This window comes from Juglans regia, chromosome 16, assembly GCF_001411555.2.
Source record: "Juglans regia cultivar Chandler chromosome 16, Walnut 2.0, whole genome shotgun sequence".
Classification (NCBI taxonomy): Eukaryota; Viridiplantae; Streptophyta; class Magnoliopsida; order Fagales; family Juglandaceae; genus Juglans; species Juglans regia.
In genome coordinates this window covers 3,101,011-3,127,402 of record NC_049916.1, presented here as the reverse complement: position 1 = coordinate 3,127,402, position 26,392 = coordinate 3,101,011, and the positions used below count along the sequence as shown (strand labels likewise).

At 34.1% G+C, this 26,392-nt stretch overlaps 4 protein-coding genes and 1 long non-coding RNA gene across 13 annotated transcripts; 4 read left to right on the top strand and 1 right to left on the bottom strand.

Moving 5' to 3' along the window:
- Positions 1–303: 303 nt before the first annotated feature.
- LOC109012467 (pentatricopeptide repeat-containing protein CRP1, chloroplastic-like) lies at positions 304–6,543 on the top strand. 8 transcript variants are annotated; one of them, XM_035686511.1, is made up of 7 exons: positions 304–455; positions 536–728; positions 1,223–2,923; positions 4,077–4,229; positions 4,356–4,427; positions 4,654–4,903; positions 5,083–5,779. In XM_035686511.1, exons 3-6 carry the CDS (start codon positions 1,694–1,696, stop codon positions 4,765–4,767), a joined length of 1,569 nt encoding a protein of 522 aa, XP_035542404.1. In that variant the 5' UTR covers positions 304–455; positions 536–728; positions 1,223–1,693; the 3' UTR covers positions 4,768–4,903; positions 5,083–5,779. The 8 variants fall into 8 exon arrangements, with proteins under 8 accessions (XP_035542404.1, XP_018849664.1, XP_018849662.1 ...); XM_018994119.2 differs by having other exon boundaries at positions 533–728; XM_018994117.2 differs by having other exon boundaries at positions 304–728; positions 1,223–1,351; positions 1,677–2,923.
- On the bottom strand, positions 6,098–9,385 carry LOC109012468 (late embryogenesis abundant protein At5g17165-like). Its single transcript, XM_018994125.2, has 2 exons — positions 9,157–9,385; positions 6,098–6,714 (listed from the first exon to the last, which is right to left on the bottom strand). The coding sequence occupies exons 1-2, from the start codon at positions 9,288–9,290 to the stop codon at positions 6,438–6,440; spliced, it is 411 nt and encodes a 136-aa protein (XP_018849670.1). The 5' UTR covers positions 9,291–9,385; the 3' UTR covers positions 6,098–6,437.
- A 5,351-nt stretch (positions 9,386–14,736) lies between these two features.
- On the top strand, positions 14,737–18,226 carry LOC109012469. The gene is made up of 6 exons (XM_035686698.1): positions 14,737–15,007; positions 15,092–15,304; positions 15,441–15,607; positions 17,017–17,098; positions 17,223–17,291; positions 17,826–18,226. The coding sequence occupies exons 1-6, from the start codon at positions 14,891–14,893 to the stop codon at positions 17,994–17,996; spliced, it is 819 nt and encodes a 272-aa protein (XP_035542591.1). The 5' UTR covers positions 14,737–14,890; the 3' UTR covers positions 17,997–18,226.
- Positions 18,227–19,137: 911 nt separating this feature from the next.
- On the top strand, positions 19,138–23,577 carry LOC108999814 (B3 domain-containing transcription factor VRN1-like). Of its 2 annotated transcripts, XM_035686696.1 has the most exons (4): positions 19,195–19,470; positions 21,486–22,049; positions 22,178–22,463; positions 23,148–23,577. In XM_035686696.1, the coding sequence occupies exons 1-3, from the start codon at positions 19,306–19,308 to the stop codon at positions 22,454–22,456; spliced, it is 1,008 nt and encodes a 335-aa protein (XP_035542589.1). In that variant the 5' UTR covers positions 19,195–19,305; the 3' UTR covers positions 22,457–22,463; positions 23,148–23,577. The 2 variants fall into 2 exon arrangements, with proteins under 2 accessions (XP_035542590.1, XP_035542589.1); XM_035686697.1 differs by lacking the exon at positions 23,148–23,577 and having other exon boundaries at positions 19,138–19,470; positions 22,178–22,735.
- Positions 23,578–24,793: 1,216 nt separating this feature from the next.
- LOC118344880 lies at positions 24,794–25,722 on the top strand. The gene is made up of 2 exons (XR_004798583.1): positions 24,794–24,864; positions 25,399–25,722. It is a non-coding gene; the product is annotated as an uncharacterized LOC118344880 (long non-coding RNA).
- The last annotated feature ends 670 nt before the right edge of the window (positions 25,723–26,392 follow it).

The window sequence follows — 26,392 nt, the reverse complement described above, 5'->3', positions numbered from 1 at the left end:
TAATAAAACACATGATTCATATTCCTTTAACGGTAAAACTTAATATATAAGATTTAAATTTTAAAATTTATTTTTTAAATTAAATTATAATATATAAACATTTTGCTGGAAATACTCAACACTGATTCGAGAATATAATTTAAACTTATCTTGATCTTCGATGAGGTTTTTGGGCTTTTTGGTTGAACGGGGGCTTCTTGGGTCTTTGTGCTCCAATTTCGACATAACCCAATTTCATGGCGGACCCTTTTATGAATGGCGTGTTTTGAAGGGTTGAAAGATAAAATCAATAAATAAATTCGATAATCGTGAAGCTAGAACTAGAAGCAGTACGGTTTGCTCGACGGTGGACACTCGCCATGATACGATGATATTAAATATCCGTCCGGTGGCTGTTTTAGGCCTTTGAATTCCACCCACATTTCCCGTAGCCGTTCCTTCACCATTTTCTATCAGTGAGTTTCATCTTCTAGTCCTTCTCTTTCATTCACTAATTTTTCCCTTCTTGTTTTATTTTATATTTTGCTTTTAGTAGAAATTTTCTCAAAGTTTTGAGAAGATAAGTGATAGGGAAGAGCCCTAGTTTAACACACTGCCTGGGATGAAGTGGATTGTCCTTTGACCAAATAAAATGGAATGTGAAAGGACTTTATTTCTCTTCCCTTGACCGACCTCCTACCGTACTTCCAGCTTTCACCGTCCACAGTATTGCCGCCGACGAAGACTGGGTATGTTTTTTTCAGCTTCAGTGTTAATTTTATCAATTTTGTTCACTACTGAGTATGCTCTCCCGATTGTATTTTCTTGAAGAAAAAATAGAGAGAGAGAGAGAGAGAGAGAGAGAGAGAGAGAGAGAAAGAGAGAGAGAGAGAGTAACGTTTTTGACTTCATTGGATAGTTTGAGTACTTCGAAGGGGAATTCAAAAGTTTTCCTTGCATGATACAGAGCTTTTTCCTAGGTTATTGCTTGCCCTTTTGAATTTGTTTTCATTATCTCAAACAGCTGCGCACATCCCACTACCATTTTTCATTACTCACTAAGGTATCTTTTAGAGATGAGATGAGATGAGATGAGATGAGATGAGTTGAAATTAAAGTTAGAAGTTGAATAAAATATTATTAAAATATTATTTTTTTAATATTATTATTATTTTAAAATTTTAAAATTTTGAATGAAAATTTGAAAAAAAATTATAATAATGAAATAAGATACCTGAAACAGTTCTTGTATCCAATTGGGGCTACCTGAAAGGAAAAAGAAGAGACTTCGGCTATTCAAGCTCTATGTCGCCCAACCCCATCAGCAACCCAACCACTGAGCAGAGGTCCAACAAAGGCACCACCAAGACAGGTACTCACAGCCAGACCTTCACTTAAAATATTGACAAAACCTCTTAAATAAGAGAGCTAGATGCAGAAAAATCAAACAACAGATTATAGCAAGGAAGAGCAACAGAGATGAAGCAAAATTAGGTCACAGGAAGGGGGAATTAGAAGGTCACGGGAAGCAGAGTTTCCTTTCATTTCTCTTTCTTGGTCTTTTACCATACTGCCAATGTGGCAGCGTGTGGCCGGTGTGTTAAAGAGGGCTTGAGAATAGAATTTTAGCAGGTTGAGAAACCTCCTGGTTCAGATCTCTGATCTGATTCTTATCTTAAGTGATTTCTTTGTTGCAGAAGTATAAAGACGTAATATGGGTATCCAGATGCAATCCATCTTCTTTCCAAAGTTACTTTCTCTATCATCCATTCGTGTTGTCAATTCTTTCCTCTTGTGTCCAAATTGTCTCACCGGCCATTTGAAATACAAGTTCTTTAGTTCCTCAAATTATTCGATGAGAAATAAGGTTGTCAGAGAATTTAGTTTAAGAGCACTTGACAATAAGAGATTGATTACCGAGTGTCCAAATGGTCCTGAAAATGGAAAGGAGCTATCTGGTGAGCTATACAACCAGATAATATGTGCTTGTTGCAGAGCAGGAGATATTGATAGGGCTATGGCGCTTCTTTCTCAAATGGAGGCTCTGGGCTTTCATCCAAACTTGATATCCTACACTCGTTTAATTGAAGCTCTTGGAATTATTGGTCGGACTTCAGAAGCTGAAGCAGTCTTTCAAGAAATTGTATGTTACGGGTTTAAACCAAGAGTGAAAATGTACAATGTTTTGCTTAGAATTTTCTTAAAGAAAGGCCTCCTAGGAGTTGCTGTTAAGGTCTTAGACAAAATGGACAATTTGGGTATTGAAAGGAATCAAGAAACATATGAGGTTCTTGTGGCTTACTATGTAAATGCTGGGCGGTTGGAAGATACCTGGGCAATAATCAATGAAATGAAGCGCAGGAGGTTTCAACTGAGCTCATTTGTGTATAGCAAGGTTATTGGTCTTTACAGGGATAATGGGATGTGGAAGAAAGCAGTGGGCATTATGGAAGAGATTAGGGAGATGGGGATGTCATTAGATAAGCAGATATGTAATAGCATTATAGATACCTTTGGGAAATATGGTCAATTAGATGAAGCGTTGGAAGTTTTTGAGAAAATGAAACAAGAAGGTGTAAGACCTGATATAACAACATGGAACTCTTTAATTCGTTGGCATTGTAAGGCTGGGGATCTACCTAAGGCCCTTGAGTTTTTCACTGAAATGCAAGAACAGGGGCTATATCCTGACCCAAAGGTCTTCCTTAGGATTATTAGCTGTTTGGGAGAGCAGGGAAAGTGGGATGTGATGAAGAAGATTTTTGAGACAATGAAATACAGAGGACACAAAAAAAGTGGTGCCATTTATGCAGTTTTAGTTGATATTTATGGGCAATATGGGAGATTTCAAGAAGCTGAGCAGTGCATATCTGCTCTGAAGTCAGAAGGTGTTCAACTTTCTGCAAGCATGTTTTGTATCTTAGCAAATGCTTATGCTCAGCAGGTTGGCTATTCCACTCACCCTTTGTTTCTTGCTTCCTTTCATTTTAATGTCTCATTGTATAATTATTATTTCTTCATTTATTTTTTTGAGCCGGCCAGGGGTTTTTTTTGGGGAGCAGGGAGTGCTCCATTTCTATAGTTTTTTTGGGGGGTGGGGATCGGGGGGCCTGAAAATGTATATAGTTTGAGATGATACTATTCTTTCTATATTATCTGCGTCCACCAGATCAGATGCCATAAGATATGTCATGATAGTATAGCATCAGGCCTGGAAGTTTCTGCAATTTTTGGAGTTATATTTTTGTTTTCCATGGACCATTATATGTAGCAAGTCTTGAACTAGTTCTCTTTTAGTTGGAGCCCTGAAGACACCCACAGTGACAGAGGAGCATTGCTGGAATATTCATTTGTTTACTCTAACCGCTACACTTGTGCTTTATTCACTGCTTTGGTTTGCTATAACGAGCTTGCCATTTTCAGGCATTTGTGGTGCTTCACAGTGTGATGTTCATGTCCTAATGAAAAGTATTCCATCTGAAATGTTTAATCTCTTTGCTTTAGAATTCCTTGGTTGATATTTTTTTAAACATTTAGGGGTAATGGCTAGCAAATACGTTGGAATCTATTTAACTGAGATGATAATGAAACCAGATTGAGGTTTAGAATTTTGCAACTTGTTTACGGTAGAGAGAATGAGGAAGCAAAGTGACCTGAAGACAACCTACAATGCTATTTGCTACCTCATAAAATGGAAAATCCTTAATGTTTATTTCCATTTGTGGTGATTGTTATTTCTCAAAGCTTGTAAGCTTCTGATGGCGACTCATTTACTTCTAGAATGATATCTGTATCTCTATGTTATTGGCTTCTATCCTTCGCAAAAATGGGTCATATATAGTTTCTTGGAGGGATCTGAGAAAAGTAAAGTCAATTATAGAAAGTATTTTATGCCAAGGGAGAAAAAAATAACTAGGCATGGACTTCTTACTCATTCTTATTCAATAAAATATAGCAACGTTAACAATATCTTAAAACTTGATCTGTACAATACGAATGAAGTTTTGCAACTTTTTCAAGATCATTTCATGATATTTTCTCAAAGATAAACTCATTAAAAATTTTTCCACATCAATTATAACTTTTGCTTGGGGCAGGGATTATGTGAACAGACACTAAAGGTGCTTGAAGTCATGGAAGCAGAGGGAATTGAGCCAAATATTATAATGCTGAATGTGTTGATCAATGCATTTGGTGTTGCTGGGAGACACATGGAGGCATTATCCATTTATGATTATATGAGAGAAAGTGTAAGCCTTATTCTTTTGCATTACATTATATGGTTAGACATGATGTACGCTGGGGACTATTGTACTTTGTCCACTGCACCCCTTCTTATTTGGCTTTTAATGATTAAATTTATGTTGTTTCTGAAGGGTATTAATCCTGATGTCATTACTTATAGTACGCTTATGAAGGCATGCATTAGAGCAAGGAAATTTGATGAGGTAAGGTACTCTTCATCCTTCAGTCAGTTCCAACTAATCTTCTTATCCATGTAACATATAAATGGCAGCTGCACATTGCCTAAGGCTATACTTGTTCTCAATCTTCTAGTTAAGTGCAAGTTTGAGTGGGATATCCTCGAGCCCAGTTTGATAATCCAAATGCATGTTCCTTCGCTTTCTTTTTCTAAATATTTTTACCTAATTCACGTGATAATTTGTTGGCCAGGTTCCTGAAATATACAAGGAAATGGAATATGCTGGATGTACTCCGGATAGGAAGGCTAGAGAGATGTTACAAGCTGCTCTAATGGTCGTTGAACAGAGACATTACAAGTACTAGATCAGTCTGGAATTTAGGGTGGTTCATTGTGCTGATGTTTGGCAAGTTGTGGATAACTATGATAATCGAGATGGCAAGGGATACTCCTTTTAATCATAATCCTTGTGCAAAAGGAATAAATATTGCCTGAGCTGAGGTGAGCTCTTCTCTTATCCCTCTTATTGTAGAGATTGCATGTCATAGATATACTATTCGTTCATGATATGCTTGGCTTTTCTATTGTGTGTGTTAACTTCCAGTTATTGTGACTTTCTGTACCCGCATGGCCCTGCTTTTACATTTTAAAACCCCTCAAACTTCATTATAATTCTTCAGATGGACTGGGGGGGTTTTGACGCTTGGTACAGTAAACTTCAAATATTGACCCTGGGATATCAAGGCTTTTTACACAGTTGGGCTTGTTCTGAATCTTTCTTAGTAGCGGAAACAACTGGCAAAGGATGCTCCAGGCAGCAGCAGGAATTTTTGAGGTGGAGGGTCTTTGGATGAATTGTTCCATCTCTGGAATTATCATATTTGCCGGCGGTCACTAAGGGTGGTTCTAGGGGCCTTCTTTCGACCATCCATGTATCACCTTGCAATTTTTAGTCAGAAACCTTGGGCCTTAAGCCAACACCATTGTTTTTTTTTTTAGGCCCATGTAGAATTAGTACGAGAACTACTATGATGCATGGTCATATATGTTTGCCTGCGATTATCTGGGGCAAATTTGCAGACACAGTGCAGATTGAAATGTTAGATGGTCTAGAGTGATTATTTCAAAAACAGAGAATTGGAAGTGTCCAAAAGATCAGATTGAGTAGGTGAGTGATAGACTAGCGCATGCTCAAATAAATCTACATGTTTATTTCAACAAGATTTTCAGCTTATTCCTGCATCAGCTTTTTAAATCAGTGGGCTTAGAGAAACCCGAAGGCATGGGCAATAGATGTGCTGATTAGTCTCTTCAAAGCAGTTTTTGTTAAATCAATGGAAATTGTATAGATTTGTCTTATACCCCCATATAAACTCCTATAGCTTCTTCTTCTTTTCTTTTTAATTTATTTATTTATTTTTATTTTTTATAGTAGTTTTTCTTTCTTCACAATGATAACATTCTCATTAATCTATTCATCTAAATCTCTTTAGTAACCTTTAGAAAATTAGAAGTGCCAAATCGACACCAATGGATAGATAAATTAATAAAATGTGGGAATTATCTGTGTTTTCAATTGAAGAGCTTAATAAATAATGTTGTATATGATCCATAGGAAACTGGAGAAATAATGTTCTTCATCCTCAATGAAGTTAGAAAAAGCTTATGCTCATCATCCGATGTAACAGAAAATAGTAAGATTCAAAATGAAAGGTATCATTACTCATAAAACAGAGAAACAAAAGAGCGAGAGAGAGAGAACACCACGACCACTTAAAGATAACCAAGCCTTTGATAACACGTAAGTATGGTGCATACATAAGCTGCCACAACCACATGGATATCGAGATTCGGCAGTACCATTCCCTTATGTAATATGTATCACTACCAACTCCACTACTTGCCATGCTATGAAAATAAAAACCAGTCTTGTTTGTTACGCCAAAATACTGCATGATAGGCTACAGGCGCCTCATCTATACCATACTTATTCAGTTATTTATATAAATCAGCTCCCCCTCAACCTTGCAGGCTGTTAGAGAGCATGAGGCTTCTCCAAGTCCTCGACACCGGTATGGCGGAACCAAGCCTTCTCCTCGAGCACAGATCCCTCACCACCATCCACAGACGAAGAGTGGAAGCCACGCTCTCCAACTACAGTTGAGGTTTGTTCAGTAGAGGGTCCGAATACTCCAGTTTGAGGGTGCGGAATCCAGTAAGTTTCAGGTTGAGGTGGGATTATATAGTCTGGAACCACATTCGGAGTGTGGTCTTCAGGATTCTTGTCATACACTGAGGTGTGTGCAGCCCTCCTGTCATCATGGTTTTAGCATGCAGTTGGTATTTTGAAGGTATCTATAGAGAACTAATGAATTGAGTAATTGATAACTAGGCAGCATGTTTGGCACATAGGAAAGAAGAAAGAAACTTATATATATGTATATATATATATGAATAAATATAGATAGAAGTTACTATTGAGTGCATCCATTTTGCACACATGATGTGGCATCATGTAGACCACACATCTCTTCAAGTGAGTGTTGGAAACAATTAACTAGAAACAGTCACGCAGTGAATGTAAAGTATACACTGTTATAATGACTTCTCTCTAGCATTACTCTATATATATATACACACACATATAAAAGGAATTAAAACTAAAATACACGTTAAAAAATCATGGAGATGGAAATAGGGAGTGTTGCCCGTTGACCTTTGTCATGTTATGCATTGTTCATGTTAACCTTCAACTCCGTGGCTTTCCCAACTACCCTACAAAAAAATATTATAAGGCTTCGTTTGGATGACAAATATCTCTCAACTAATCTCAATTCATTATTACAATTTTTTCAAATCCCGACATAAAATATAATAAACAATTCAACTTTTTCAAATTTTAAAATAATAATAATATTAAAAAATAATATTCTAACAATATTTTATCATCTCAACTCAACTCAACTCAACTCACTTTAACATCCAAACGCAACCTAAATGTTCACTTCTAAAGACTTTAAGCTTATCTAATTCCAAAACGACTGAAGACTGACCCTTCGGCCTTCACACTAATCTACCATTCATGCATGTTGCTCCGTCAAAATAGCATCATAACCACGTGACCGGCACATGACCTTAAAAGATAGAGACTACCCCAACCGACCCAGTTCCCAACTACTTTTTGGCATATAGCTTTCCCTCATTCCCTACACATTTTGTCTCCCTTTTGTTTATTTATAGTTTCTTAACTATTTTTGTTATCAAATAATTAAAAAAAAAGAGATGACCAGTCCAAGATCCAACGGGGAGAAGCACTGAGAATGGCCAGCCCATTTAATATTTTAGCACAGTAAATTTATATATATATATATATATAATGGTATCTTCAAATAATTCCATTAGCATATTCCATCGTATTGCTGTAATTTTGTTGCTTATTTAATCCAAATTAAAGCAAAGAACAATAGCTTCGTTGTGTTGTTGTTAGGGTTAGATTGTTTTTTTGTTTTTTGTTTTTTGTTTTTTTTTTTTTTTTTTTTTTTTTTTTTTGTTCATGAAATCAACTTAGGCCTCGTGAACCATCTTGAATTCTTCTCAAACATCACTCAAATGTAAAAAAAATTTTATTTAATTTTTTCATCTAATTATTACAACTTTTTTAAATTTTAAACAAAACACAAGAAACAGTTCAATTTTTTTAAATTGAAAAAAATATTCTAACAACATTTTAACTATGTAATATTTTTATTCAATTTTTTTTCTCTCATTTCTCAAAATCTAATAAAACATCTTAACTCAATTCATTTTATTACTTTTCATAAACTGTTTTACTACTATTAACAAATTTTTCATCTTATTTCACTTCTCAAACGACTATGACATTGATAATAAAGGACACTTATTAAAAAAAACAATGATCATATATTTAAAAAACCGTTAAGAACTACTTAGAAACCGTACTCGAAGCTAATATTTATTTTGCTTGGACCTAATAAAATTCCATACACAATCAAATAAGTTGAGATTTTATTAACTTACCATAAGTAAATAAAGAAAGAAATTGATCATTTTCCAATATTTATATGGGAAATATTTAATCACAAAGTAATTACACAAAAATAAACTTACAAATAGTTTGATGTGACACATCAAATTGTAAAGTTACTTTTATTATAAAATAGATCTAACGGATCCCATAAAATCATATTACTTTATGGATTTACTTTGTATAATTTGTTTGTGTATATATCAGTTCTATATTTATATTAGTCTCTTTATGCAAATAGATAACTTCTTAATTAAAAGATTAGAAAAAAGACTCAACTTCTTAAAAACCGCCTTCCATATGGCCGCCACCGATCGAATACCGCCTAAATGGCTAGGGAACGGAACTAATCTAATAATCAAATTAATTACTTCTCCCCACCAACAAGACGATCAAAGAGACGAATAAATAATCCAGAAAGAAAGTTGAAGGATTCCGCACTATATATATATATATATATATATATATATATATATATATATATATATATATATATATATATATACCCACTAAAAAGTTATTGGCAACGATTCTAAAATGATTCCTATGTATGTCCACCTCGTACGTACATGAAACTCAGCTTCCATAACAACTTAATTTCTGATCATCTTGGAAGATCAGCATATATATATATATATATGCAAGTCGGAAGTTTTCACAAGAAAAAATCAACGCATGCAGATGAGGGGAGAGAGAAGTGAAAAAGAACCTGAGAGTGAGAGTAGTAAAGAGAGGAGAGGGGAGAGAGGGATGGCGGGGGTTGGAGGCCGCCCAGATGAGGTTGAAGAAACGCTTGCCGAAGCTCAGAGCAACCACGACCGGGGTCTTGGTATTGGCTGCCATACAATGATGCACTGTACACGTACAGCTAGCTGATGACGAAGAAGAAAGGAAAGCAGTACCTAGTAGTTATCGAAGAGCCTTGTGTACGAGGGAAATGGCCCCAACCCAACCTCCTATTTATACATAGTTATATATGGACACTCAGATTCAGCAAAATGGCCCTTGTCTACTGCCCAACGGCACCAACAACTCAAAGGTTTTAAGTTTCAATTAATTAATTAAGAAATGATACTTGCAATCATGAGTGTACAAGTATCGTACAATCTTTTTAAAAAAAAAAAAAATATATAAATAGTGTAAATTTTTTAATATTTATTATTATTTGTATAAATATTTTGTGATAACGAGCAAAAATCTCTTGATATATTTATCTCCTCTCTTTAAAATCTTAAAGAGAAACGTTATCGTGACAAAAAAAATTTATACAAAAAAATTTACATAAATTTATGTGATATTTAAAATTTATTTTATAATAAAAATAATTTTATAATTTAATATATCATATATTTTATAAAATTTTGATAAATTAAATATTTCCCAATTTGAGAAATATCTTTTCCCGTCAACAGTCCGCACCCAAACTCGGAAAATTTAGATTTCGTCGACTCGTCACTGTCTGCGCGCTTCTTTATTCCTTTATTTTTTTACACATTATTATTATATACACTCTACTAGCTCGCATACAATCCTATATATACCTATAATATATATTACTACTATCTTTCTTTTTTTCAAAAAAAAAAAAAAAATTCATTCACTTAATATTGTTTAAGTTTAAAGATTTCACGATATATATAATATATATATATATATATATATACAGGATAATTATATTCAATCTATCACAAATAATTGATGACCATAACTTCATATGATATATTAGATTTATTTTATAATAATAATAATTTTATAATTTAATATATTACATAAATTAATTACATCAATTTGTAGGTTTAATTTTATGAAATCTGCTAAAACAATTCTCATTATTTCCTTTTGTTATTAGTTTACTTTTCTTAAAATGTGATGTGAGTTTATTAGTATTTAAGTGTTTCACTCGCATCAATTTATATAAACTTAATAACAAAAATCAGGTATGGCCTTTGTAGTAAAATAGCTAGATAGCTGCATGCTTGTATATATAGTATGATTAATTATTTACTTTCTCATATGCTGAAATTTATTGTTTCTTATATATTGAGAAATTAGTACTACTTATTTTAAAATTTTAAATTAATGAAAAGTGATAGATTTTTATTATTTAATTTATATATCAACAAATACGTGCCTGCGTGCATGCGCGCGCATATATATATATATATATATATATATATATAAACACACACTAATTTCATTGGAATCTAGCTAGACAATAATTCTAAGATAGTAGGGAGCGAATAACTGAGTAATTAGCCCGGCATGGAATGCACGTTGAATGGTCATCAATAGCGGCTTCATATTCGACGTACGCGTTCGAGACACGTATCGAATGCAATGCGGCCATCATCGAATATACTCGTGAGAAAGAAAAAAATAAAATATAAACATTTTTTTCTTCTCATTTCATGCCGGTTTTCATACATTTTTCTTACAAAATTATCTCTCCGTTATAAAAAAAATTACTTATTTACGATTAATTAATTTTAAAAAAATAATTATTTACTGTTAAACTTAATTATAAAATTTTTTTATTACAATAAATTAATCACAAAACTTATTTTTCTTGCCTATGCCATGAAAATGACCATAATATTTACAAGTATTTTTTTATATAGACCGCTACTACTTTAATATATATATATATATATATATAAATAATATTGTAGAATGCATGCATGCCCAAAAGTTAGTCATTATAATATAATTAAGTTGTGTAATACTGCGCGCCCATAACATAAAATTCAACTAGTAATTTACTTTCTACCCACCGTTCATGCATGCATGGTTTTGACTTTTGAATTTCCTGCACAGATCGATCGATATATAATTAATTAGTATTATATTATTTCAAGTCAAATTAAGACCATATATATATATATATAATATTGAGTCCTGCGGACTGTTTTTTTTTTTTTTTTTCTGCTGCAGTCCTGCGTACTGTTAATTTCTTAGTATATTAATTAAGTTTTAGTTTAATTGTTTAGTACGTACTTAAGCTAGAGATATATATAAATAGATTGATAAAATCATAGGTTTGTTCAATAATTTTAATGTTGAATTCAATCTTAAAGGCAGTGAACCTAACTGGTTTTATAAATAGATTTAATATATATATATATATATGTATGTATGTATGTATGTATATGTATGTAAATAGGTAGGTAATGAGTTCTAAGCAGCAATCTCTCTCTCTCTCTGGTTTGACTAGAAGTGAATTCTACCTTGTTTTAATATAATTACGTATAAATGTCTGATTAATTTGGTTTTGGACCAAATTAATATATATATGCAAGCGGACTTTAACGTATATACTTACAACTTATAATTAATTGGGTCATTTAATTTAATTAAAGTGAAGATCATAATTAGTGGGCTAGCACCATAGCTACCTACCTAGCTAGTTAGCTATATCATGTTAACATAATTAGCCATTTGCTAAAAATTAGGTCCTGTTTGGTTGTTAAACTCATATGAATTCAATTTAATTCAGTCTAATTTTAAACTAAGTCTAACATCCACATACCTAATTCTCAAGTTATTAGACTTATATCAACTCAAAACTTTTTTACATATGAGACCTACAACAGTTTCAATTCAAAACTTCTTTACGTGTGATATTCACAACATTTTTAACTTCTTATAAATACATCTAAACTCATCTTAACATCCAAATATATTTAAACTCATGATCTTAGGCGAATCTTACAAAACTCACTCTATCATCTCAACTCACTGCTATTCATAAAGAACTCAACTCAGCTCAACATCCAAATACAACCTAACTCACCAACATAAATATAATTAATTTATTACTGATGCCGGATTTTTATTTTTTTCAAAATATGTCTTGAAAGACACTCCTGATCATTCTTTGATAAATAACTGTATAATTTCGTAGAATCTCTTTTCTTTTCTTTTTGTCGATAAGCTCATGTAATTGATCACTTTAATAATTATTTTCCCCTTTTTCATAAAAATAGTGGCCATTATCAAACCCCTCAGGAAAATCTATCCACTTGAGATCAGTTGATGTTTCCAGTGCAGTATTGCCATGACCAAGTTTATAAACAAAAATCAAAGTTATTTAGAAGAACATAATCCATTAACTTGAGGATGATTTCAAGAAAAATATTTATTGGTGATCATATATATATTATAAAAATAATTATTTGCAACAAGAATGATAAATACATCATGAAGGGTAATGTAAACTTCTTCTTGGTCATTTTTGTCACCAAAGGATATCCAATCGGTCAATTTTTGTCACAAATATCTAGCCACGAGAAAGCTCAAAAAAAAAAAAAAAAAAAAAAAGGGCATGCAAATTGCTTCTTTTTATTTTTCTTATTTTAAAGAAGTTTTTATTTATTTTTCTATGGATTTTTCACTACGTTAATTGGCAAGAAACATGCCATCTAAATCAATCTCTAATAATATCACTCTCATCATCGTCCACATCATTATATTTTTTTAATATTCATCGATACTGATTAATCTCGTTTTGCAGTATTAGCATCTGTTCGAACGACTGGACTACTTTCACTTTGTCAAGTTACAAATTATAGTCATTGTCTTTGACTTTTTTTTGTTTTTTTGGTTTTATCTCCAGTAAGTTTAATATTGCATTTTTTTTTTAACTATATCACAGTGATATTACTGATCAAAAGACAAATACTGAATACATGATCATGATGAAGGGTAGATCAGTTTCCCAACAAATTAATACCCTAAAATATTGATATATACAACACAGAAAATAAAACAAAAATGATATCAAATAATTGATTTAGTCCAATATATTAGATGGTTAGACTTATTGGTACGTTGGATTTTTTTAAAGAGAAATTCTTTGTATTTGCAGTTTTCAAGTAGAGACTGTATGTATATGCTCTTTATTAAATGAGAAAAAGTATCATATTAAGAAGGATATTTTTATAATTTTAAAAGATTTTAAAGATAAAATTATCTAGGCTTACATTGCAGTCTTTAAATAAAGATTGTACGTAGCGACTGTATGTACTATTACTCTTTTTTAAAATGTCAATTTCAAGTGGACCTTTCAACAAAAAGAGGCATATATGCTAATTAGTTTGACGGTGTCGGGCAGTAGTTAGAGATCTCTAATCCTAAATCCCTCATTTCTTTGTATTCTCACAAAAGATTAATTAGTTAGAGACATGCTTGAGATAATGAGGGAACTAAAGATAATTAATACGGGTGTTTGTGAAAATGTCTCACACATCGTAAGAGCATTTGAGATAACCCATATCTAGTTGATCATGACACACACACACACACACAAAAGGTGTTTACAGAATGAATAGTTGGCATGTATAGAGTTCATGTACAAGTACAACGTTACAAAGGAGAGAATTGGGGTACGTGATTTGGAATTCAATGAGTTGTAGTCGGACATGGAGTAGCCGTTGGCGCTAGTTGTATGGTTTCCATAGTTGCTTATGCAGCCTTTTGTGTCCATTTGTAGTTTTTTATGTTGCCTTATCATGTGTAGCGGTACACGTTAGTGTGACTCGATTCCCTTATTTGCTGCAGATCAACTATCGTCAGTATATAGGCCGGACAAGGGGATGGTTACGGAGGTGCGTGGTGGCCTACTGTGTTTGGGGCACACATTGCTCATAATTGTTTGGCAAGGAGTGGGTGTTGCGGAGGATAAGTAGGAGTCGAGGTTGGAGTATGGAGGGTGGTGGCGCAAGAGAGCAGTAGATTTGGTGGACGAAGATTACCCTCTTGAAAATAAAGAGAGCAACCAAATGGTTTTTTATTTGAGTAATGTTACATACAGTTGTGAAGTACGTAAGTATCGTGCAATCGTTTTGAAAAAGAATAAAATTTATTATTAAAAAATTATTTTTTTTATGTGAGTCATATATTTATTTATTTTTTAAAAAATAATTATACGATACTTATACATTTGTAACTGTAAATATCATTTTTCTTTTACTTTCAGTTTAAGGTGTTCCATACGTGGCTTTGGCCCAAATATCAATATTAAAAGGTTACCACTTACCAGTACTTGTACGGGAAACAATAGGCCGCCCAGTTCACATGGACTTCATCGGCGTGAGAATGTATTGATTCAAAAAAGAAAAGGCCCAAAATGAGGGGAAGAAAAGCAAAACGAAAAAGAAAAAGAAAAAGAAAAAGAGAGAGGTAGAGATTGGAGAACGGTAAAATCTACTTCAAAGTTCATACTACGAGGCTGTCATAATTTGTGGCTGGATAGTAAGGAGGGCGTGTGGCTCTCTTCGTCTGTTGTATCTTCCACTGCCTATCTAGTGTTATCTACTCAACTGCTTCTATCCTCAACAACGACAACCAAATTCAAAACTGCCTGTTTAAGTCTCTCTCCCTACCCTTCTCTCTCTCTCTCTCTCAACTCACACACAGAAACACTGTTAAATTTACTTCTAGCAAATATGTCAACAGCTGTGGTTGCAGGCTCTTCCTCTTGCACTGCCACCTTCCCCAGAAACAACTCCATCACTACTTCTTCAATACCACCAACAAAGCCTTTCCTACAATCTAAATTCCAGGTATTACTTCTTGAAAACCAAATTTCATCACTACCAGATTTCTTTTACTGAATACAGCTAGTCTTTATGTTTGTTTCTCACTAGAAAACCACCTTCCAAGGCCTCTCAATTCAAGAAGCCAAAAGGGGTATCTCGAATTCCTTCGTGTCTGAGAGTAGAAGCAGTTTCGCTAATGTAAGAAGAGGGTTTCATATCACAGCAAAAACTGCTGGGGCTACAAAGACCTTTGAGGCTGAGGTTGATAAGCCACTAGGCCTCACTTTGGGTCAAAAGCCTGGTGGTGGTGTTGTCATTACTGTGAGTTTTCCTATTCCTATGTTATCTCTCTCCAAATGCCGAATTCCTTATGCATAAAAAAGTAGAATGAAGTTGGTTTGTATGTATTTTTGCTTAATTGATGAGGTTGTTCTTGGCTCCTGGTTTTGTGATTTAGGCTGTGGATGGGGGTGGGAATGCAGCAAGAGCAGGGCTAAAGTCAGGTGACCAGGTACTCTACACTAGCAGTTTCTTTGGTGATGAGCTATGGCCAGCTGATAAGCTGGGATTTACAAAAACTGCCATCCAAGCAAAGCCAGACTCTGTCTACTTCGTTGTCAACAGGTTATCTTTCCTTTCCTTTGTTTTTATTCTCTTGCTTTTCAATTTATATTATTTTTACAATGTCATTGGGAATTGCAAGGAAAATACAAAAATGAAGAAAGTCGAGGAAAATAGATTCAATAGCTTTGTTAATTACATGGTGTCAGTAGTTTAGGAGACGATATTAAAAGGTAGGCCAAGGTGCCTAGGTTATGAGCCATGAGGACCAATCACCATGGAGTATTGATATAGATACAACCCCTTTATAACATTTTTAAAACTCTGTTTTAAAGGGGGCATTTTTATAAAATAATAATACTCCTAATACTATTTTGCAACTCATTTTACAAAAATGCTTATTATTTAAAAAGTGATGAAAAGTGTTGTAAAAAGGTTGCATCTTAATCATTTTCTATCGCGATAGCCATCAGGGAGGATGGATAAAAGTGCAAAAAGGGGCCATTCAGAGAGTACATATGGAATCAGAACTGTGTGCCCAAGCATGAGAGCAAATAACCAAAGAAGGTTTATAAGGTCAACCGAATAGTACAATGGATGAGGCTGCATTCAACTGACTTGAATAAATGAATTTCATACTTTATGAGAGAGACATCATATCCCAAATTGTTGCAGCATTATCTTTTGTTGGAATTTAGCCACTCTATGAATCTGCTTTTGGTAGATGGTTCAGTTTGTGATGATTTTGATACCAAATGCAGGGGACCAATTAGTATCCTACCCACAATTAACTCGAGGACAATTGCATTCAATAGACCAGCATTTGGTGATTCAATGCAATAGGTTTCAAATATGATAAAGAATTTCCAAAGTGATTAAAACAACTAAAGGAAGTTATTAGTTTCAGTGTGATAGTAGAGTACTTCCATATTCAATCCCATAGAGATGATAAATCCTCTAACTGTAAAAGCAATATTCCATGGGATGATTACATCTCGATGATATCACATTGGAGCAATATCACGAATAACAACATTCGAGCTATCAAATCGATTCATCATCGATAATTCAAGAGAGTAACATAGGGAGATCTTTTATCCATACCCCCCATGAGTTCAACATGATCAAATTTAAATGCTTGATATCTGCTTCTGTAGGACTGGACATGCATATTTTCTACATATATTTACTTTATATATATTACAGTACGGACAAACATAATATAAAGGGAAAAACCATAGAGTAAAATGTAGCTACACTGTTGAATCTATATACGTACTGGAATTTGTTTCAGTTCATCTGTATTATTTTCAGTTCCAGCTGTTACATTCATATTTGTAAGCAAATAGTCCATGTAAAAAGAAAAAAATCCACAAGAGAACTGATGGCGCTGAGTTTTTCTTGGTATTCTTTAACTCTTTTTTAGGAGATCTGTGACTTGATTAGTGTCCATTTATACATCTGTGATACAGAGGTGCTGAGGTAGATGTTAAGCGACTACCAAAGCGACCAGCTCCTCCCCGCTTTGGAAGGAAATTAACTGAGGCTCAAAAGGCAAGCGACACTTTAGCATAATGAGCTTCAATCTGCTATTAATTTTCTTTTAATCTTCTGGATTCAAGACAGTATCTAAATGGCTCTTTGATACCCAATTATTAAAAGAGGCACCTTCTTGCAGGCTAGAGCTACTCACATATGCCTTGATTGTGGATTCATATACTTTCTACAGAAACCTTTTGATGAGCAGGTAAGCTTAGTTCCTGAATTGCATCTACTTAAATCTTTCCCTTTAGAGTAATGCTACCATTCACCCTGGATTTTATCATTTTTACTCATAGCGGTTGAAATGGCTCAATTTTAGTGGTTTTATAAGTCAACTATTTAAATGGAAAGCCGCTCAAAATGTGACACGTCGACCAATGTAATTGAGGTTGTTTCCATTAATTAGATCAGGGAATGAACTGCTCTCAGCTTAAGCATTAAGTAACATCACGAGTTCATTAACATGGCAGCAATTACTTTCTCTTGTTCTTTTTTCCCTTTTTCTGTCTTCTATTGATATAAAAGAGCTTAACTCTATGACTTCTACGATCCTCCTTGATGCCTTCAGTGCTGCAGCATTGGCAACAATGTTGCCATGCCATTTAAGCCACTGTTTTACAAAATAGAGTTCATTTTACAAAAGCATTGTCTTGTGATTCTTTTGGTAAATCATCAATATCTTCTTAGTAGGTGACTACTTATTGAGAAACATGGACTTTTTTGTCTCCCTGTTCTGCAGCCGGATTCATACACATGCCCTCAATGTAGAGCCCCAAAGAAGAGGTTTGCAGAGTATGATGTGAGCACTGGGAAAGTAGTAGGTGGAGGGTTGCCTCCAATTGGGGTCATCATTGGACTGCTGGCTGGTATTGGAGGAGTTGGAGCGCTGCTTGTTTATGGTCTTCAATGATTCTTTTCTCTCTATATACATTGCATTCAGATAATGGATCATATATAGTTCTTCTCCTCAATTAATCATGACCCTACATACTTAACAGGCCTAAGGCGAATTGGATCTTCACTATTCAGTATCGCAAAGTTCCACTCTTGGAAGCTTTACTTATATATGTTGTGAAATGGTGTAAATCTAAAAACAATGTGCTTGGAATTAAGAGAGGCCAACAGTAGTACTTTGGAGTACTCGTAGATTTTAATCAAGATCCACTCAAGCTATTATCCCAACCGCTTAAGTAGAAAAGAGAGAGGCATACGAAGTGACCCTACAATATTTATTGAGCAGTAGTAAATAGTAAATAAAAAATAATATTTATAGTCATAAAGTGTGCAAACGCACACTCTTAAAAAAAATGAGTAAATATAAAAATTATATTAAAATTAATTTTTTAATAGTAGATTTTATTTTATTTTTAAAAATATGCGATGTGTAGATAACTTATAACTGTATCTAATATTATTCATTTTAAATATTATAGTATTTACTTATTTATATGTATATCTATTTCTCAGTTGAGACCCACAAATTTTTACGGGAATTTGAAGATATCTTTTGGCCAATTGAAGAACGCTATTCTTTGAAAGGTAAGTAACTCTCAAGTGGGCACATCTCAACTCAACTCATCTCGTTTGGTTCCAAAACTACTCTCAATTCATCATTACAACTTTTTTAAATTTCAATACAAAATATAATAAATAATTCAATTTTTTTAAATTTTAAAATAATAATAATATTAAAAAATAATATTCTAACAATATTTTATCATCTCAACTCAACTCAATTCAACTCACTTCAACATCCAAACACAACCAAATTAAGCTCTCAGTTCCAAGAATGCGATATTCAGAAGATAAGTTGCGCGTGAAATTAAATGTAAAAGTAGAGAGAAGATATTTATAATTATAAATTATATAATCGTCATGTAAATATTTTTAAAAAAATAAAAAAATATAATATTTATATAAAAAAATTAATTTTTTAATAATATATCTTATTTTTTTTTAAAATAATTTTTTAATATTTAAATATTTTACGATTATACGTAAAATTATGTATTATAATAATAATAATAATAATAATAATAAATAAATGCTTTGTCTTTATTTTCAAAACCAAGTCCTATTTCGTCTTTTCTTTGAATGAATTCCGGGTGAGTGAATGCTAGACATTTCTAGGGCTGCCGCCATTGGCAGATTGGAAGGAGCTGGGCGTCGTAATTAAGGGTCATACATATATAATATCGATCGGTTAGGTTTTTGTACTCATGTGCATGGCAGCAGCTGGTAATATATCAAAGAATCGCCGGAGCGGAATGTTTCCTAACTGGAAATATGATCATCACCGGCGGCCGTCGAGTTCTGTGGCAGGTAGGAGACCGGCGCACTTCTTCAAGATAATGATCCCCTCTGCCATGGCCCAAAAAAAACTGGTAATGCTATGCACCCATATTAATTGTAAATATATAAACTACTGATCTAGTAGTACCTCATCACCGATATACATACATTGCGAGCTAGCTAGGGCTTGCTTGTTTAACACTGCAGGAAAATCTGCTGCCAGGAAAATGCAACATTAATATATATAGCAAGGAAAACATTACTTTCACAGCCGAATTCCTCTACCGAAATTTATTTGAATTTTTTTTTTTTTTTAGGTATTTTTAAATAAATATATGATTTTTTTTTATTTTTAAAAAATATCTAAATAGTTTTAAAAAATGGTAAAAGAAAAAGTAAAAAAAAAATATTTAACTGATCGGCAGAAATCCTCTGTGGACGTAGCAACGTCCATATAGCAATGGCCGGGCGATTGCTTGGCTTATTACAAGAATATTGACATTTTTCAGCAATTAAAATCACCGGAAATAATAGGTAAAGTTGTTAGAAATAATCTTTTCCGGCTATATTTTCTCGTTTTGGAGTCGTCGATCGCTTTTGTCGCATCGAATTTTCATTGGAAATAATAAATGACGATTGTAAAAAATCACCAAAAAAGTATATCATCCAATTTTTTGACCAATTCTGAGACTAATTAAGGCAGTAATTGAAACCTGCGCAATAGCTAATATTTGAACGTTTTGATCAATTAGCTATCAGCAATAAACAACGACTGCGCTCACGAGCCCTGCCCACGATGCCTTGATGGGTCAAAGGACAGCCCAGTAGGACAAAATTGGTATGAGAGAATAAGATGGGTTGGGCCAGGCCAAGAAGGGTGAGGACAGCCCAAGAAGCCCATAAAGAAGCAGTGAGGTAACACATGCGGGGAATGGGACTGAGTCAAAAGGTTTGACACTTTTACTGGCCGACAATCCGCACCCATTGGGTCAGGGACAATCCTAACCCTTGGGCACAGACAGTTGGACAGACTTGGAAGATGAGCATGCCCAACCAAGGCCACACCATATTTAATGAAGGATGAAAGCGGACACGCCACGATTAGGCATGGACGGCTTGTCTCATGGCAGGGAGTTAATAGAGGACACGACCTGAGTACGGAGTGGCACCACCATGATTAGTTTGTCAAGGGATCGCCTCTGCTTGGTATATATATCCTTCCCTCGGGTGCAAAAAACTCTCTATACACTTTCATTTGAAACTCCCTTAAATCACAAACCCAAAATCCAAATTGATTTAGATATCAGAGGTATCCCCTACCACCTCGAGCCTTTATTTCCTATATTTGTAGGAATAGATCGACCCAGTACGCGGAGTTGCTCAAGCTACAAAACACGACATCAACAATGTTGATTAAGTAAGATAAATTAATGGGATTGATATCAGTTACAATATTTTCATCAATATAATTTGAGCACAATAAAGTTTATATCATGATCCTTTAAACTAAACTTATACCTTAAATTAATTTTTCCCCTAATTACGAGATGGGCATTGAAATATATATTTCTGTAGTGCAGTAGCCAGTCCAACGTAACATCATTCATTTCGTAAAAACGCTCTTGTTTATTTTGGCATATATATAGCTCTAAAATTACCAGTAGTATGCATGGCGTCTTAATTAATTCCAGCTCTTCATTTTTATTTTTTTGAATTTCTGTTGGATTTTTTTAAATTAAATTAATTAGTTCTTTATAATACTTTAGTTGATCATGCATGTTGCATGACGTTGATTGATGATCATGATATTTTTTTAATTTATAAAACTTGACAGTACTGCATGCTATTCTAGAATATATTTGGTCATGATCATGATCATGATCTCATATATATTTTGTTGTCTAAACTTTAGCCGAGAATGGACGGTATAGGATCGGAGTAATTTATTCTATGATATGCTTTGTACGGCCACAAGATCAGTAGGTTTGTCGAATTTCTCACTGCTTGGATCAATTTGAAATTCGTTAATAATCAAACTCCAAAGACCAATATATATATATAGGAACGTACGTACGTTAATTCCTTATTGTTTTTTGTTTTTGTGCAGAGGATCCCCGTAAAGTTTGTAAGATTATTTGGGGATGAATTGCCAACCGTTGTAACACTCATTCTTCCTAATGGTTGTAGTTGGCAAGTGGGATTGGAGAGATCAGCTACTGAGAAGGAGATGTGGTTTCATGAGGGTTGGCATGATTTTGTAGAATATCATTCTATAGATTCTGGCTACTTTTTAGTCTTCAGATACCAAGGAAATTCAAATTTCCATGTTCTTGTATTTGACAAGACTGCTACTGAGATCCAGTATTCATCTAAAAACTTGGACTATGATCAAGGAGTGGACATGATTATGCAGGTATCGGATGATGATGTAGAAAAATCAAGCCATGACAAGTCGAAAGAAACTCATGAAATTATATTGTCTAAACATGAAGATGGAGAAACATCTGATCATGATAGGGAAAGACCAGTAGTACTTTCTGGCACATCCATGAAAAAAAGACGTCTCAGGATGTCCAGAGGAAGAGAGAGAGCAATCCAAGCAGCCATAACTTTCAAGCCTAAAAATCCTTCGTTCATGCGTGTCATGCTGTCACCTGCATCTTATCATATGGTACTGAGCCTTTTTACATGCATGATATATGTGTAATCACAAGTTCTTTAAATTGAAATATATTATATGGCGCTCATGATCATGACGAGTTGCATGCATTACTACTAGATTGTTCTTTGCTGTTGCAGTATGTGCCTAGTGGATTTGCTACCAGCTATCTTTCTCTGAATCAAAGTGTCAAACTTCTGACTTCCGATGTGGATGATGGACAACATGAATGGGATGTCATATGCCGGCGTTGCCATTATGACAGGCACCCGAGGTCGTCACTTAAACTAGGAAGCGGGTGGAAAGTCTTTGCAAGGGACAATAATTTGAAAAAAGGAGATGCCTTTGTCTTTGAGCTCATCCAGAGGAAGCCTACTGTGCTTAAAGTCTCCATATTTCGCGTAGTTGACTATGCCTGAACTTTCTGTACGTACTCTAATAAGTTAACTTGTCTATATGATATAGTACTGATCACGCCAATGTTCATATTAATTTGATGCAGTCTGTCTTTTCTTTGTTTTGTTTTCTTGAAGAAGGATACTTTTAAAGATTATTAAGTATTAGCTTTTGTTTTGGTTCCTTCAACTTTGGCTGGGTCTGATGCCAGAGAAATGGTATTCATCCAATGTTCATTTTCATAAGGCTGTAGATTGAATCTAGTTGGACTCGTTGGATGAGATGATGATGTTGTCCATCAACTTTTTATTTATTATTTTTTCTTTTTAAATAGAAAAAAAAAAGATACCAGTATAATTTGTAATATTATCCTGAAAGGGAGACTAAACCAAGTGACTTAAATTTATATTATCTAACGATTAATTTGTTATTGTATATGTTAGTGTTAGTGTTAATGTATATGTGTTTTGTGAGTCCCACGTTGATTGGGTAAGGCTCTTGTCTAGCCTTTGGCCTCCTATATATATAGACCACTTTGTATAGCACAATGATATATATATATATATAGAATTGATTAATACAATTCTAACATAGAATCAAAGATACTAGTATGATCCTCTAAGTACTAGTAGTTTTCATCGTTCTCAATATTCTTTTACTACCTCTATCTTCTATATACGGTTGAGCCATTCAAGTATTGCTCACTGATGTCAGATGGTTACAATCGCTATAAGGATTACTACAAAATTTCGAAAGCATTATGGCAGAAGTTCTGTTTTGATCATGCGGCATATCGTTGGGTAAATCTCATTGAGACTGACTCAACGCTATCAAAATCAATCATATCGGAGTTTGCACGTGCCTCCACGTGCCTTCCAAAGTTTTTGTTGCGCTGCCCACGCATTGCACGTGCTTTAAAGCTTCACATCCATGCACCAAACGCGGACGTCTCATTGTTGACGTCAACCCTAGTCTTGTTAGTAGCCACGTCACCACACTATCACACCATCCTGCTACATTTGCAACCAGACGCCACGTCAGCACTGCTGATCGTTGACTTTGACCAATGCATTGATTTTTTCGATCCAAGTGTTTTTTACATATTTTCATATGTGAGGTTGAACGATATTTTATGGAAGCTGTCGAGGCACCTAGTGATGTATTTCAGTTATTAACTTGGTGGAAAGTTAATTCCACCAAGTATCCAGTCCTTTCCCGTGTGGCCCGAGATGTGCTAGCCATTCCTGTCACTACGGTTGCCTCAGAGTCGGCATTTAGCACTGGAGGTCGCGTGTTGGATGCTTATCGGAGTTCATTGTCACCGTCAACCGTGGAGGCCCTCGTTTGCACACAGAATTGGATAAGTGAAACGCCCATTGGACTAGATACCGTTGGCGTTGATGCCGAGAGCTATAGGCTTGAATCGGGTAAGTTTATATGCTTTTAAATGATGATTTAATTATTTTTAATGTTTCTAACTTCTACTTTTTATGATTTTATAGATCTAATTGTGAACCCTAACATAATTACCGATGATTGAGAGTTTGGAACGGACGCTACTTGAGAGTTGTGATGGAGTTGAGAGAACCTCATTTCTTGGTAAGAATCAAATTATTCTTTTACCGTATATAATTTTTTATTATCAATTTTTTTTCATCTATTGATTGCTATTTTCTATCTTCATTTCAGGCGTGACCAATGGAACATTGGGGTTTGAGTGAAACCCGTGTTTAATTTTTATGTAATTATATTTCAAGACTGAGTCATATTGTTATTACGTTATAAATGAGACTGTTGTAACTTATGGCTGCATCATACATGTTATTTACTTTTTAAACTATTTATATAGTTATATTTATGTACTTATATCCCGAGCAAATACGTGGGATAAGTACTCTTTATTCTATAATTTCTATTAGTACTTATCCATCATCTCTCAAAAGTTTATAATTTATATACGTACTGGAATTTGTTTCAGTTCATCTGTATTATTTTCAGTTCCAGCTGTTACATTCATATTTGTAAGCAAATAGTCCATGTAAAAAGAAAAAAATCCACAAGAGAACTGATGGCGCTGAGTTTTTCTTGGTATTCTTTAACTCTTTTTTAGGAGATCTGTGACTTGATTAGTGTCCATTTATACATCTGTGATACAGAGGTGCTGAGGTAGATGTTAAGCGACTACCAAAGCGACCAGCTCCTCCCCGCTTTGGAAGGAAATTAACTGAGGCTCAAAAGGCAAGCGACACTTTAGCATAATGAGCTTCAATCTGCTATTAATTTTCTTTTAATCTTCTGGATTCAACACAGTATCTAAATGGCTCTTTGATACCCAATTATTAAAAGAGGCACCTTCTTGCAGGCTAGAGCTACTCACATATGCCTTGATTGTGGATTCATATACTTTCTACAGAAACCTTTTGATGAGCAGGTAAGCTTAGTTCCTGAATTGCATCTACTTAAATCTTTCCCTTTAGAGTAATGCTACCATTCACCCTGGATTTTATCATTTTTACTCATAGCGGTTGAAATGGCTCAATTTTAGTGGTTTTATAAGTCAACTATTTAAATGGAAAGCCGCTCAAAATGTGACACGTCGACCAATGTAATTGAGGTTGTTTCCATTAATTAGATCAGGGAATGAACTGCTCTCAGCTTAAGCATTAAGTAACATCACGAGTTCATTAACATGGCAGCAATTACTTTCTCTTGTTCTTTTTTCCCTTTTTCTGTCTTCTATTGATATAAAAGAGCTTAACTCTATGACTTCTACGATCCTCCTTGATGCCTTCAGTGCTGCAGCATTGGCAACAATGTTGCCATGCCATTTAAGCCACTGTTTTACAAAATAGAGTTCATTTTACAAAAGCATTGTCTTGTGATTCTTTTGGTAAATCATCAATATCTTCTTAGTAGGTGACTACTTATTGAGAAACATGGACTTTTTTGTCTCCCTGTTCTGCAGCCGGATTCATACACATGCCCTCAATGTAGAGCCCCAAAGAAGAGGTTTGCAGAGTATGATGTGAGCACTGGGAAAGTAGTAGGTGGAGGGTTGCCTCCAATTGGGGTCATCATTGGACTGCTGGCTGGTATTGGAGGAGTTGGAGCGCTGCTTGTTTATGGTCTTCAATGATTCTTTTCTCTCTATATATATTGCATTCAGATAATGGATCATATATAGTTCTTCTCCTCAATTAATCATGACCCTACATACTTAACAGGCCTAAGGCGAATTGGATCTTCACTATTCAGTATCGCAAAGTTCCACTCTTGGGAGCTTTACTTATATGTGTTGTGAAATGGTGTAAATCTAAAAACGATGTGCTTGGAATTAAGAGAGGCCAACAGTAGTACTTTGGAGTACTCGTAGATTTTAATCAAGATCCACTCAAGCTATTATCCCAACCGCTTAAGTAGAAAAGAGAGAGGCATACGAAGTGACCCTACAATATTTATTGAGCAGTAATAAATAGTAAATAAAAAATAATATTTACAGTCATAAAGTGTGTATGTACACTCTTAAAAAAAATGAGTAAATATAAAAATTATATTAAAATTAATTTTTTAATAATAGATTTTTTTTTTTTAAAATATGCGATGTGTAGATAACTTATAACTGTATCTAATATTATTCATTTTAAATATTGTAGTATTTACTTATTTATATGTATATCCATTTCTCAGTTGAGACCCACAAATTTTTACGGGAATTTGAAGATATCTTTTGGCCAATTGAAGAACGCTATTCTTTGAAAGGTAAGTAACTCTCAAGTGGGCACAAGCTCTCAGTTCCAAGAATGCGATATTCAGAAGATAAGTTGCGTGTGAAATTAAATGTAAAAGTAGAGAGAAGATATTTATAATTATAAATTATATAATCATCATGTAAATATTTTTAAAAAAATAAAAAAATATAATATTTATATAAAAAAAAATTAATTTTTTAATAATATATC

Excerpts from the sequence above, each read along its gene's own strand:
- LOC109012467 (XM_018994122.2), top strand. The coding sequence starts at position 1,694 with ATGGGTATCCAGATGCAATCCATCTTCTTTCCAAAGTTACTTTCTCTA. Across the intron at positions 2,924-4,076 it reads CAAATGCTTATGCTCAGCAG|GGATTATGTGAACAGACACT; the intron begins GTTGGCTATTCC and ends TGCTTGGGGCAG. Across the intron at positions 4,230-4,355 it reads ATGATTATATGAGAGAAAGT|GGTATTAATCCTGATGTCAT; the intron begins GTAAGCCTTATT and ends TTGTTTCTGAAG.
- LOC109012468 (XM_018994125.2), bottom strand. The coding sequence starts at position 9,290 with ATGGCAGCCAATACCAAGACCCCGGTCGTGGTTGCTCTGAGCTTCGGC. Across the intron at positions 6,715-9,156 it reads TTTACTACTCTCACTCTCAG|GAGGGCTGCACACACCTCAG; the intron begins GTTCTTTTTCAC and ends CCATGATGACAG.
- LOC109012469 (XM_035686698.1), top strand. The coding sequence starts at position 14,891 with ATGTCAACAGCTGTGGTTGCAGGCTCTTCCTCTTGCACTGCCACCTTC. Across the intron at positions 15,608-17,016 it reads GTCTACTTCGTTGTCAACAG|AGGTGCTGAGGTAGATGTTA; the intron begins GTTATCTTTCCT and ends TCTGTGATACAG. Across the intron at positions 17,292-17,825 it reads AGAAACCTTTTGATGAGCAG|CCGGATTCATACACATGCCC; the intron begins GTAAGCTTAGTT and ends CCTGTTCTGCAG.
- LOC108999814 (XM_035686696.1), top strand. The coding sequence starts at position 19,306 with ATGTGCATGGCAGCAGCTGGTAATATATCAAAGAATCGCCGGAGCGGA. Across the intron at positions 19,471-21,485 it reads CCATGGCCCAAAAAAAACTG|AGGATCCCCGTAAAGTTTGT; the intron begins GTAATGCTATGC and ends GTTTTTGTGCAG. Across the intron at positions 22,050-22,177 it reads CACCTGCATCTTATCATATG|TATGTGCCTAGTGGATTTGC; the intron begins GTACTGAGCCTT and ends TTGCTGTTGCAG.